A 12009-nucleotide genomic window follows, 5' to 3' on the forward strand; every position below is an offset into this window, starting at 1 on the left:
GCAATCCACAGAGTCTCACAAAGTGTTTCATGTGCATGGAGCTGGATAAGATCCTTGGCCCAATGGTGTCTGATCTCATGGGCAGGAGTGAGGTTTTACTTCTCTGTTTCTCAAGCTTATGTTCCCTATAGGATACGTATACCGCTGTGTCTATGCTTACTCTTCCTGTCTGGGTTGCATGAGGTAGCCTTCTGGTAAGGAGAAAGAGTGTGGATAATAGACAGGCATGTAAACTGTTCTGAGAAGGCAGCGTGCTTCGCGGAGGCGTGGGACCATATCATCTCTTTAATGTAAATTGCTGCAGTTACATCTTAGAACTAACAGAGAAAATAACCTAAGTTTCTAAATAAATCCAGTATGCGGTTATATACTGGGGTAATATTGTCTTTCCTTTGACAGGTATTTCACTGTAACATGCTACTGAATTTCTAATTTCAAATGATACAAGGAAGCCTGGCCATGAGAAGTGTTGACAGTGTAATTTGATTTTATTTGTATCGTTGGCACTTCATGTGTGGGACATTCTTTTCTGTTTTATTTTTTTAATGAGAAACATTCCATCAGACTGTGAAAAGAACATTTTTTGTTGCCCAATGCATAAGCAGAAAACCTAATCAAACAAAACCCCAATATTGTAAAGAACAGAAAAATAAAACAAGTTAAACAATAATACTTGACTTTTATGTATAACGCATTGACTTCAAAAATCTGAGTCATTCCGTTCATATAAACAAGTTATATAGTAGTAACAAAGTGCATGAAGCAAATTGCTAAATTTAACTAAGGTATTAAAATAAAAAGTACTTTAAAACAATACTTTAACACAGTTTCTTGCCATGACTCCATCATGCATCAACACAAATCAAATGCTGAGGCAACCTGTGCCTTTGACAGTCTTTCTGTATTATTATGTAAATAAATGGAAGTAATGATCAAACTCGCAAGAGGGTGAAAAACATCAAGACAAACCATCTATTTATAACAGAGATGTATTTAAAAAAAAAAAAAAATCAAAGTGCACTGCTGGTACATCTCATTTAAGCCTATTTGGAATGTGTATCATACAGGGGCTTGATCCAGTCTCCAATGGTTTCAACGCTTTGTTTAAGCACCAGGGGAATAAAGAATGATGGATGTTCTGTTACTAGCATTACTATGACTAGCGTGAAAACTGAAAAATTGTACCAGGATATATACGTAAACATCTTTTGCATACTGAGGAGGCGAACACTCTTAAATTATCTGATGTGTACAGTACTGGTACTTAATGTCTTGGTGCCAGTACCAGACTGGTCCAGTAATTAGCATTCAGATCTATTTCTAATTACAGATAAGGCATATAACGAAAAAGTAAATATTTGATTATTGATATCTCATACAGTTCAGCAACCCAACCAGTCAGAATTTATCTTGCCAATTTTAACAATCTTCAAACTCTTGTCTTCCATTTGTAGATAGTACTGGTCTTTGAAAAAGTAGGTGTATCCTGTGAAGGTAAATAAATAAAAAAGCATACTCAGATTATGGAGCACAGAATTCTTGATTAAAGCTTTTTTGTCTGTTTGATTTAATGAACTGGAAGACTTATTTCCTGAAATATTTATACACAATAAAAAAGATTTATTTTTAAAATACATAAAAATTCACATCCTGGAGAAGAGAGGTTTTGTTAAATGGAGCCTGAAGTCAGGTTACCATTTTGTGAGCCAGAATTTTCTGGGAAGAAATGTTTGCTGGCAAAATAGATGTTGGAAATGTAATCGAGTCGAGACTCATGTGATATCAGTGGTGCTTCCAGACATTTATGTGTATCTGTACAAAATAGAGGCCACTTAAAACCACGGGCCAGGCTCTCGGCTGCAGTTGACAGAGGTTAAAAAAAAGAGCAAAATACAACCCATTTATGCCTGTGATCAAGCAGATTATCATACTCAAGTTCTGGCTGTGATAGAGCAGGACGATGCTGAAATGGTGCTGTGACCACATGCTCGTACTGAGGAACCTATGGAGCTGTCAAGAAGTTGGGAAGTTTCTAAGCCATAGGGACTGGCCCGGTCATGCCTTCTGGTGTTAGGGCATCCTGTGCATCTGGCCTTGAGTGGCAGGAGTCACTTTAGTCTCTGTCTCAAACTACGCTAGAAAGAGAATTCTCCACAGAGCTAATTTTCCCCATGCCCAAATTGGAAAACCAGCATGAACCCAGATCTGAGCCGCAGGGACGTCTCGACATAAAAGTGACTGCATCACAGATTACTTTCCTTCATGTCCTGTCTGACATTTGTATAGCATGTTTCTAGACCTGTGCAACATAGCAATGGAAAGCAATAAGATGCTTCAAGACACTTAAACAAGACAGTATATAGCCTTTTTTTTTTTTTTTTTAAGAGAAAAAAGGCAAGGAAGAAAAGGGGGAAGATACTAATAAAAGCTATTTCTTGCCTTGTTAAGCTTTGCAAAGTGTTCAGCATCAAGGAAGTAAATTATAAAGAGTAGTAGCAGATTGAAATTAAATTACCTTAATGAAAAGGGAAATTAGCATAACTATTACTGTTATTGGATAAAAATATTCAGGAGAGGTCATATTTGATTAGTAGGGTATTTATGAAGTGATATTTAATGGGAAGATAAAGAGACAAAGTTTGTTTGAACCAGTAGTTTGCAAAGCTGAATGGGAATTTGGCTCAATTTGGATCCTACTCATGGACCACAAGAAATAAGTTTCACAGCAGGCAAATAAGAGAGCTTAAATCAGAATTACAGCTTACCACTGTCACCAAGACCCAGGACAGCATCGAGGTTATCTGGAACTCCATTCCAAGAGTCAGCAATGAATTTAGGGGATGCAAGCTCCATTTTCTTCTTTTCTTCATTGTACCTGAAGAAAATTATATCCCTGCATTACAAATCTGTGTTTAATGTTAAAATTTAACATAATTTTTCAGGGAGTCCTCAGCAAATGTGACTATATAAAACAATCAAACAGCAACATAATAACTTGAGATTGTAACATTGTTTCTATTTCATTAGAATTATTCCTGACTCCTTTAAAACCCTGTGAAATTTTACATCTTTCCTTTTGGAAATGTAATTCTTGCTGAATTGAAAATACACTTTCTAAACAAAACATTTTTCAGAAATGTAGCTTTAAAATTCCAAGTATAATACTAGGGAAGGCAACTGTTTTCAGGCAGCAGCCAACATCTGAAGATAGCAGATTTTAATGTGAAATGGCTATCTTTTTAAAATCTTATTTGAAATATGCTTGTAGTCCATGTAATTGATGGATTACTATTAAATTACTAATTGCTTTCCTTAACATTTCATTAAAAACCCCTATTATTTTTTATTTATTTATATGTATTTTGGTATTTTCACACAGTCTCTCTCTCAGTGATGATCAATAGATAAATGCCAAGTTAAAAGTATATGCTTTTCTTGGGGGGGGGGGGGGGGGAACCCAAAACCACAATGGCTTTCGCTTTAAAGAGGAAAAACTCAGCTGATGGAAATCCACCTAACTCCATGGAAGTCAGGTCTAGTTTGCAGTGTCCTTCGGAAGAGAGTGGATCTGCCTGTATCCACATCTGCAGATGATCAGTTGTTTCATTTACTCTGTGTGCTTTCCACTGTAGAATGCAAAGATAGATTTGTGCAAAGCACAAAGAAGTGATCCAGGATCTCCCTTTCCATATGTAGGGAATAAATGTCCCAGGGATGTAAGGTGCTTGAGAGTGAAGATGGAAGGAGCAAGACCGTGGCCTGATTTCCCCATTTTTCTGATTTATAGATGGGAGTCAGTGCTGAGCAGGAGGAGTGGAGATATCCTGAGGAGCAGTGACATGGGATATAGTTTGAACCAGGCTTCCAATGCCTGTGAAGCCTCAGTCACCCCAGCAGCATCTCTTCAGGAGCAGTGGACTTCAGAGAGGTCGTCTTTGACTAGTGCTGGAGGGATGGAAGCATTTAATGTTCTCGATTTCTATTTATCCATATCTGTATGTATCTTGGGTTACCTTGGGTTACCTCACTGCTGTATGGAACTACTTGGATTATATCCAAAGTTACACCAGTACAAATGAGCAGTAGGCTGGTCAAAATTAATTTAAATTCTTAATTTAAATTACTTACTATTTTTTCCTTGGCTATTTAAAGAAAATCTAGTACCTTGCTGCGTTGCTTTAAAACTTCAGCTGTGGAATCTGAGCCAGGTCCTCTTCCTCTCCCTCACAAAACTTCGCTTTGCTTCACAATCTTGTTATAATAACACTAAAATAGCTTGGGGCTGGAAGGAGGGAGAGAAGGCGGCTTCCAAAAAATCCATTTAAAGTAAGTGTGATAATGGCACAGGAAAGACTATGGTATGTAACTATTTTGATTCCATGTGGCAGAGTCCTTGTGTAAAATAAAACAGCCACATACTTAAGGGTTATAGCGTCTGTATTAAATGGAGGTGCATTTTTTCCTGAAATATTTGTCAACTGCTTGCTTTCTTCTTTACACAGATAGAAATCACTTAAGCTTATTTTGATCCTTGATAATAAATTATGCATTCTGCAGTGACTGCAATTGATAAGGTACTTTGATAGAAATACTGTCTGTGATTAGAGTGATGAATTACTTGGAGGCCCTAGAGTACAGTTAATCAAAACAATAGTTGGTACAGAGGAGACCAGCAGCTTTGCTAACTCATAGTCTGTAGGTTTTGGTAGGAATCCGAACTATTGCAAATGGCTGAATTGGAACTACTTGCAAGTGTTTAAGATGGTCTCTACAATAGGACATTAAAAAAATGAATAACATTCTTCAGCTTTTAAGTTCTTTTTTTTTTTTCTTTAGATAATAGAGAAGAGTACTGTCCTCAAAGTAATTGAAAGTTATGATCAAGTGGCAATTGTGAAAGGGTATTTTATTTACTTACAGGAATCCGCCGCCATTAGGCTATAATAAAGACTGTCATCCAGTTTAATCATAACATGAAATTAATGTTCACATAAAATGGACTCAGTTATACTGAGACCTCCTTTGTTATTTTATATAGAGCATCTCTCAGAAAGAACCCTTATAGCTTGGAGAATCTTTTAGATTTCTGGTGGATGTTTAACTTTCCTCTAAATTGTCAGTTAATGAATGGTTCAACTTTCAGCCTGTTGTGTAATGTCTGCATTCCCGAAGTAAAGTCTTGTTCGTGGAAGAGACCTATGATGGCCTAAGCAGGAGTTAGTGTCTCTGTTTTGTTCTCATGACATTCTGATAGGCAGCACAGAGGTAACTCACAAAGTTCCTCAAAGCACCAAAGTGCCTCTGCTTTTTAAGATGATCTTTTGTGCCAGATCTTCCTGCCAGTTATGATAATGAAATTCTATTAAATACAATTAGTAGACTCTTCATCAGGTGTAATGTAGGATATTTATTTCTACCACAGTAATCGCCTTGAGACATTTTAAGGACATTCCTTCCTAATCTAAGAGTCCAAAATCTTTCCTGGACAGAGCGTGGTAGCAGGTCACCTGAGTTTGATTGCTTACGTTGCATCATATTTTGCTTGTCATACAGTCTTTTGAACAGGAACCTTAATGCAAATACAGTTACATGCATTTGTGGAATACCACATTTGTGGTGTTCTTTGCAACAAAAACTTCTCTGAGCATGTACTGGAAACATGAAAAGGATTGTAGAGACTGTCAAAATGAATTGAAGATAAGATTTTTCCCAAAGTACTAACAGGTACACTTCTTGGGGTTTGTTCAGATCTCCTCAGTGCCAACTCTATTAGTAGAGCAAATGTGTTAGTGACTGGTACATCAGCTGCTGAGAGGATTTACAGTCATCCCCAGCACGCTTTGCTAGTCACAGTGCTGCTTCTTTTACATCCAGCGCCCCCAAACCTGATAGCTTAGTGAAAGAATTTCAAAGGCAGTCTGGTCAGTCTTTGGCTTCAAGTGATTGGAGGTCAGCCCATTTTTAAGAAATTCCTTTCAGAGTCTTCTCCCAGCAGTTGTGAGCTGTCAGTAGGGACAGCTTGCCCCTCTTCAGAGCCTGAGACTGACATTGGGCAGTTGCTGGTACTTAGGGGTTGAGGGATGGGTTGGTGGTGGTGAGCAGCCTGACAGAGACTCCTAGGTATCCTCTTCCCTTGCAAGCTATTTTCTCAAATACATGCTAATTTCCTGCTGCTGTATTGAAGCGCTTTCCTAGCCATACTCCCTGGTTCAGCATCCTCGCTCGCCATTGCTCTCAGTGTGAATTTTGTATTCTGAAAGGATAAAGCCCCTGTGTTTGGATTTCTGCCTCCTGAACCTCAGTGTGCATTCAGCCCTAGACACAGCTCGGCTAACAGCATACCACCACCACTTCAACACATCTTACTTCCAGTATCTGTCTCCAGCAAAAATGTATGTCCTCTTGTTTCTGCCCCAGTTAAATGCTGCGTCAACGCGTTGCACATCAGAGGGTAGTCCCAGGTTGGTGAGTTTCTTTGGATAGCCCCTATCCAAGTTACTGGCTGAATAAACCCAGTACTCATTTCCTAAGTAGGGGAGAAAAGAAAGCAAACACACACTTTTTATTAATCAGATACAAAAGAATATTTCTTCTTTTATGCTTTGTTATGGGACTTTTTATTGCACTAGCTGTACTACCAGTCTTTCTAGTATTTTACCATCTGTGAAGCACTAGATTAGAGTGCAGGTGTACTGTGATTACAATTTCTGCTTTTGCCTCTCAAGTGTTCCTTGCCTCTCAGCAAAAGACACCTCAGTGTGCTCTTCCTCTCTTCTTGGCTGTCTCATCTTTGAGGCAGACACTGTCTTAGTCTAATGTGCAGCTTCTAAAAAAGGTACAGTTGGGATTATGTTAAAGCAAACTTTTTGTGTGATGAAGATGATCTGAAGCCAGGCATGGGTACCTGGAGGTGAAATGCAGAAGCTCATGCTCACTCTCCATTTGTTTTATTCAGCAATTTACCTCCAAGTTTTGTTTTGTTCAGCAATTTTTACTGAGTGATTAGCAGGAAGTTTTTGCCTAGAGTTCCTGTTTCTGTTGTCATTTGTCATACAACATTTTCTAATGTCTCTCCAAATATGTACTAGTGGAAGAGGTCTGCTCTTTACATGGAATTGTAATTTACTTAGTAAGTAGCCTCAGTGGATTCACTGAAAGCCATGGGAAGATTCATTCATGAAAAGACATTTCTTTGACTCTGTGACAGAGTTAGTGGGAAAAAAACTAACTAAAGTATTATATGAGAAAAGTCTAAAGTGTAGCATTTGAGTTCAACTTCTCAGGAACTCAAATGCTACACTTTAGACTTTTCTCATATTCTTTATTATTTTCCCACTAGCTGTCACAGAATCAATGAAATGTCCTTTCATGAGCAAAGGGTGGGTCTCACCAGTAAGTTTTTTAAGATAGTTGGGTTACAGGTAACTTTCAAACCAATCTTTGTTTGTTTGATAGCTCTTTTTTTTTTTTTTTTTAAGCAGGTTAGTTACATTTTCCTGGAAATTATGAAGAGAGGGAGAGAGGTGTAGGTGTAATAGGGTTATATCTACTATGTGCAATATTTAAAATGTTTTGGCTTGGCTGAAATAAAATTTTTTTAAGCTTTTCTTCCGCCCCGCTGCCTCCATGTAAAGTAAAGCAAATGGCCTTTGAGACATGTGGAATAGATTATCATTACTTTTTTTCCCCTCCTGTACAGAAAATGTACAGCAGCAGTGGCCATATGGTTTTTACATGTTTGGAGATGGTTAGTCATGTTTCTAGTAGATACTGGAGCCCAGTTTTTGCTGGCTCAGTTTTTCATGTTGAAGACAGCCTCCCAGCTCCACTAATTTGGCCAGTACAGCTGAACCATATGTGTGACTTACACTGGCCAGAGTAGTGCTTCCTGTTATCCTCCTCTCCCATGGAGGCAGCTCACACGGCCGCCTGTATCCTCTGCCTGATGAGCCACCAAGGCAGATACTTGGAAGCCAGAGTGGAAGTCAGTCTTTGGCAAAAGAGGAGGAGACAAGGAAAGGCACGGGTGGGGCGGGGGGGAAGGTCTAATCTTCTCAAGCAACATGTACAGAGACAGTAGCTTAAAATGAGAGGAAACAGAAGAAAAACAGATCAGTGACTCATGAAACAGAGCTCCCACTGTTGTTGCTTTTTGTTTTAAATAATGACTCTTGTTTAGTCTTGTTTATTGTTGAATATATCTTTCTAGGTGCTTAGGGCTCCCCTTTGTTTTAATGGAGGCTGAATGCTGTTCAAAGTCCTTCCGATCTAGCCTTTGTCCTAAAATCCTCAGCGTGGGATGTTTGAGATCTGTCACCCATACCTGCTGCCTATACTGGCTCTTAGGCAGGCCATTCCCTGGCCCAGGTAGAACTCAGAGGAAACTGAGCTCGAATGAAACATTTATGCAAATGGCTACTTATATTTTAAAACTTAAAACCAATACCTGAAAAAAATACAGCCTTTTCGTCCTGAGGGGCCTCATAGACAGCATCAATTTTCTCTGGCAGATCAGGCCAGAATGTAGCAACAAGAAGAGGACCTGTGGGTTTTCCTCGGGGGTTTACAGTCCTCCACATGAATCTGAGTAGAACAGAAAATTGTACGAGATTTACAATGAACTAATTCACCAGCACATCTGTTTCTCATCATGTCTGGCAAAAGCCACATAAGCGTGCATATATACACACATGCGCACACACACGTTAGCAGCAACACACACTTGTAACTGACTTCCTACAGTGACTGAAAAGCCAAATCATTCATTCAGAAACATGTTGCTAAAACAGTTGCACAATAAGCTGCATGCTGGACTGCAGGTGAAATCGCTTGCACTGCTCGCACTGATAGCTTTGGAGTTCCTGTTGCTTTCTGCATCAGGGCAAAACATATTCTGTGCTTCAGTATACAAATAAACTCATTTACAAGGCATTTAAACTATCAAAGCTCTCCTGCTGTTGGGTATGGAGCAGATGGATGAGTGTTTGACAAAAGAGGAGATTTGTATTCCGTGAATTGCTCTTGCAATTACTATTGTAGTGACTACAAGTTCAAATTTAATAACTGTATATCAAACTGCTTGGAAGTGAGCTTGGCTGTAAAAGAAACTGCTAGCACTAAAAATGTTCATTAGAGAAATGCAAAGGGTAATTTATTGGCTATTTTATGTATAAGTAGGACCATAATTTGATTTAAGCTTTAAAAAGCTGTAATTATCTTTAAATGGCAGAGCTTTGTGCTGAGGGCTTTTGGTATTAAAAATGGCACTGCTATTTCCTCCTCCATAGAATGAACAACTTTTTTCCCCAGCAGAACAAAAATTTTGCCATGGTCATAAAATGAAAAATCAGCAGGCCGGTGGAATCACTCTTGCACCAAGCCATAGCTATTAAATTCTCAGGTCAAACAGCTTTTACCATTACTATGTTGCTGAAGCTCAAGGTGCTACTGGCATCTTATTTTATGCAGTCATTATCCATTCCTACCTAGAATAATTACACCTGTGAGAAACCCAGGATTTGAAACTGAATTTTGGTTTTGCCTAAAACTTGGAGGAGAGGTCCTAAATTCATTTAATAAATTGCTGTATTTTTATCAACAGAATTTTGACTGTGAACAGAGCTAACTAGGGCAAACAAAACATTTTGAAATGCATTTGCAAGTATGATTAGTTGCAGCATACTGAATTATGATAATCTATAGTTTTTGATATGAGGAAGAGTACAACTGACGAGTGCATTGTTTTTTTGGCTCTTAATTAAAAATATGTATTAATTTAACCTGACATGTGGTACTAATAATTAAGATAGTAATATGTTAATTTACTCTCATTTTGCATGCATATATATTTTTTTTTTTAACATGTACAAAAATATCTCTGAGCATAACTCATAATTTTCATTTAAAAAAAGAGGCAAGGAATAAGGCATTTAGCTAATTACTCTTGCTCTTTACAGTGTTTAAACACATATGAAATGCTGTAAAAGGTAATAACATTTGTTTCATGCATCTCATTTCAGACAGAAAAGCAGATCCAATATGATATGAAATAGAAATCCATATAACAAATCTTTCTAACACTGCATTCATAAAAGTAGCTCCTTTCAAAATTAAAGTTACAGAATTCTCAATCAAATTTGGACCTGAATTATGGCTGAGTCAGCACTAATAATTCCTGTTTGCATGAATTCCAAACTTTCCAGAGCCAATAGAGACTTGAACACCGAGTTTTTATTAAAGCACACATTTCAAGGAACTTGTTAAAATGGTGAGGTTTTCTCATGGAAAGGAAAACTTTGTCAAAGCTGAATTTTCTTTTGTTTTTGAATTTGGTAGGAGGTATTTTTATTTCTACTCATCTAATTGAGGAAATGGTGAAATTAATTATTTGGCTTTCTCATTTCACTTTGAACATGTTAAACTGTTTTAACTCATTCAGGTTAAATTTCAGTATTGTGTTTATAGACAGATTTAATACTTTGTTACAGTAAGTATTTTACATTATATTTTAACATAGTCAATATTTGCCATTATTATTATTATTATTGTTATTGTTATTTGCAGTAATAATGTAAAGGGATCAAATCAGTGGGTCTTTTTTAATGTCTTGGTAAACTACAGAAGTTTGAATTTTTGATCACTTTCAGATTAAAAACATCTGTGTAAATGCTGTACTCAGGCACTATGGTTGCTTGGAGGATTCTGTGCCCAGCAGAAAAACTCAACTGTTCTCTATGGCCAACAGCACCTCCAGTAATTCCCTTTTATTTCCTTGGTTTGAGGGGGGAAGGAAAAATACTTTTTTGAAAGAATTAATCTAATCTGGTCTCCTTTTTGCTGTTTACTCCTTTTGCCTGTGTAATATGACAGTTGGACACCATGCTCATTTTCATGAATCATAAAAGTCACACGACACATGATAGACATTTGTTTTCTGAATTCCAAAAGTGAGTCATAATGCTGCTTGCCTGATATTTGGAAAGCTACAAGACTGACAGGCAAAGCCATTCCAGGGCAAAACAATTCAACAATTGTCTGCTTTTGCTGCATGTTAGATAAAGCGTGAGTCAGTTTGAACAGATTGTTTTGGTATTTGCATAGTTCTTTGGCCAACTGTATCTGAATGTGAAATACTTCTGTTTTGTTGGGATTATATAGAATCCTGAATCACTTTGCTGATTTAGGAATAGATTTAAAATTGTTCCTTGTTGAATCAAGCCTTACATGATTACCAGTTTACAAAAGCAGAAGCAAGGTGGAGGTCTGGCTGGAAACCAAGGCCCACAAGTGAGCAAAAGAGGATCAGTATGCTGTGAATACTGTGGAACTTGGAAGGTTTTTTACTGCTGTGAGAATGTGTTTTTTTCTTTTGAAGGCACTGAGCTGAGGTGAATACTTAGCTCTCTGATGACTATGGGCACTGGTTTTGGCAAACTTGTTAGGCGAGGGCGGTGGGGCTAGCTCTGTGCAGCTTGTTGGTGGAAGGGCCCGGTGCTGGCTTTCTGTGGGGCCGATCTGTTGGTACCGTGGGGCCATTTTGTGGCAGAGAAAGGGCTGTTTCTTGCCATTAGGGATCACTGGATTGTAAGGAATCTTAGCCTGCTGCTGACGGGGCCAAGAAGAATAGTACAAAAGGTATCACAGGTGTCCCCACAGATATGTTGAATGAATCCTTTTTGCACCTAGCAGCTGTAATAGAAATGGGGAACATGATGTTCTTATAACCAGAAGTTTTCAATCCCATTTCCACATTGCTAAAACACAAAGCCTGTGATAAAGGTTAAGTCTTTAAAAACTTCAAACCCAAAGCACCATTATTCTGGGTATCACATAGATAGGAACTAGGAGGAAATGCGCTGAAGGAATTACTGGATACCATAGCCTGTAAAATTACCCAACTGACTGTGGTTTTTTTGTTATGAAAAGCTGGTGAGTAGAGTTAAACTGTGCAGCATAGTAATATATCTTTCATATCGTCTAGCTGAAAATTTAAATCTGGAGGAGATGGCT

The 12009-nt window shown here is 38.0% G+C and overlaps 1 protein-coding gene across 2 annotated transcripts in view; it reads right to left on the minus strand.

The window, feature by feature from the left end:
* Window positions 1-1382: 1382 nt before the first annotated feature.
* The window catches only part of MMP2 (matrix metallopeptidase 2), a 35084-nt gene continuing 24457 nt past the window's right edge, over window positions 1383-12009 (minus strand). For both annotated transcript variants that reach the window (XM_009485701.2, XM_009485702.2), the window contains 4 exons: window positions 8447-8583; window positions 6367-6526; window positions 2766-2875; window positions 1383-1486 (listed from right to left, as the gene is read on the minus strand). In XM_009485701.2, coding sequence (XP_009483976.1) covers window positions 1383-1486; window positions 2766-2875; window positions 6367-6526; window positions 8447-8583 — 511 coding nt within the window. The remainder of the gene's footprint in view (window positions 1487-2765; window positions 2876-6366; window positions 6527-8446; window positions 8584-12009) is intronic.

This window comes from Pelecanus crispus, chromosome 8, assembly GCF_030463565.1.
Source record: "Pelecanus crispus isolate bPelCri1 chromosome 8, bPelCri1.pri, whole genome shotgun sequence".
NCBI lineage: Eukaryota > Metazoa > Chordata > Aves > Pelecaniformes > Pelecanidae > Pelecanus > Pelecanus crispus.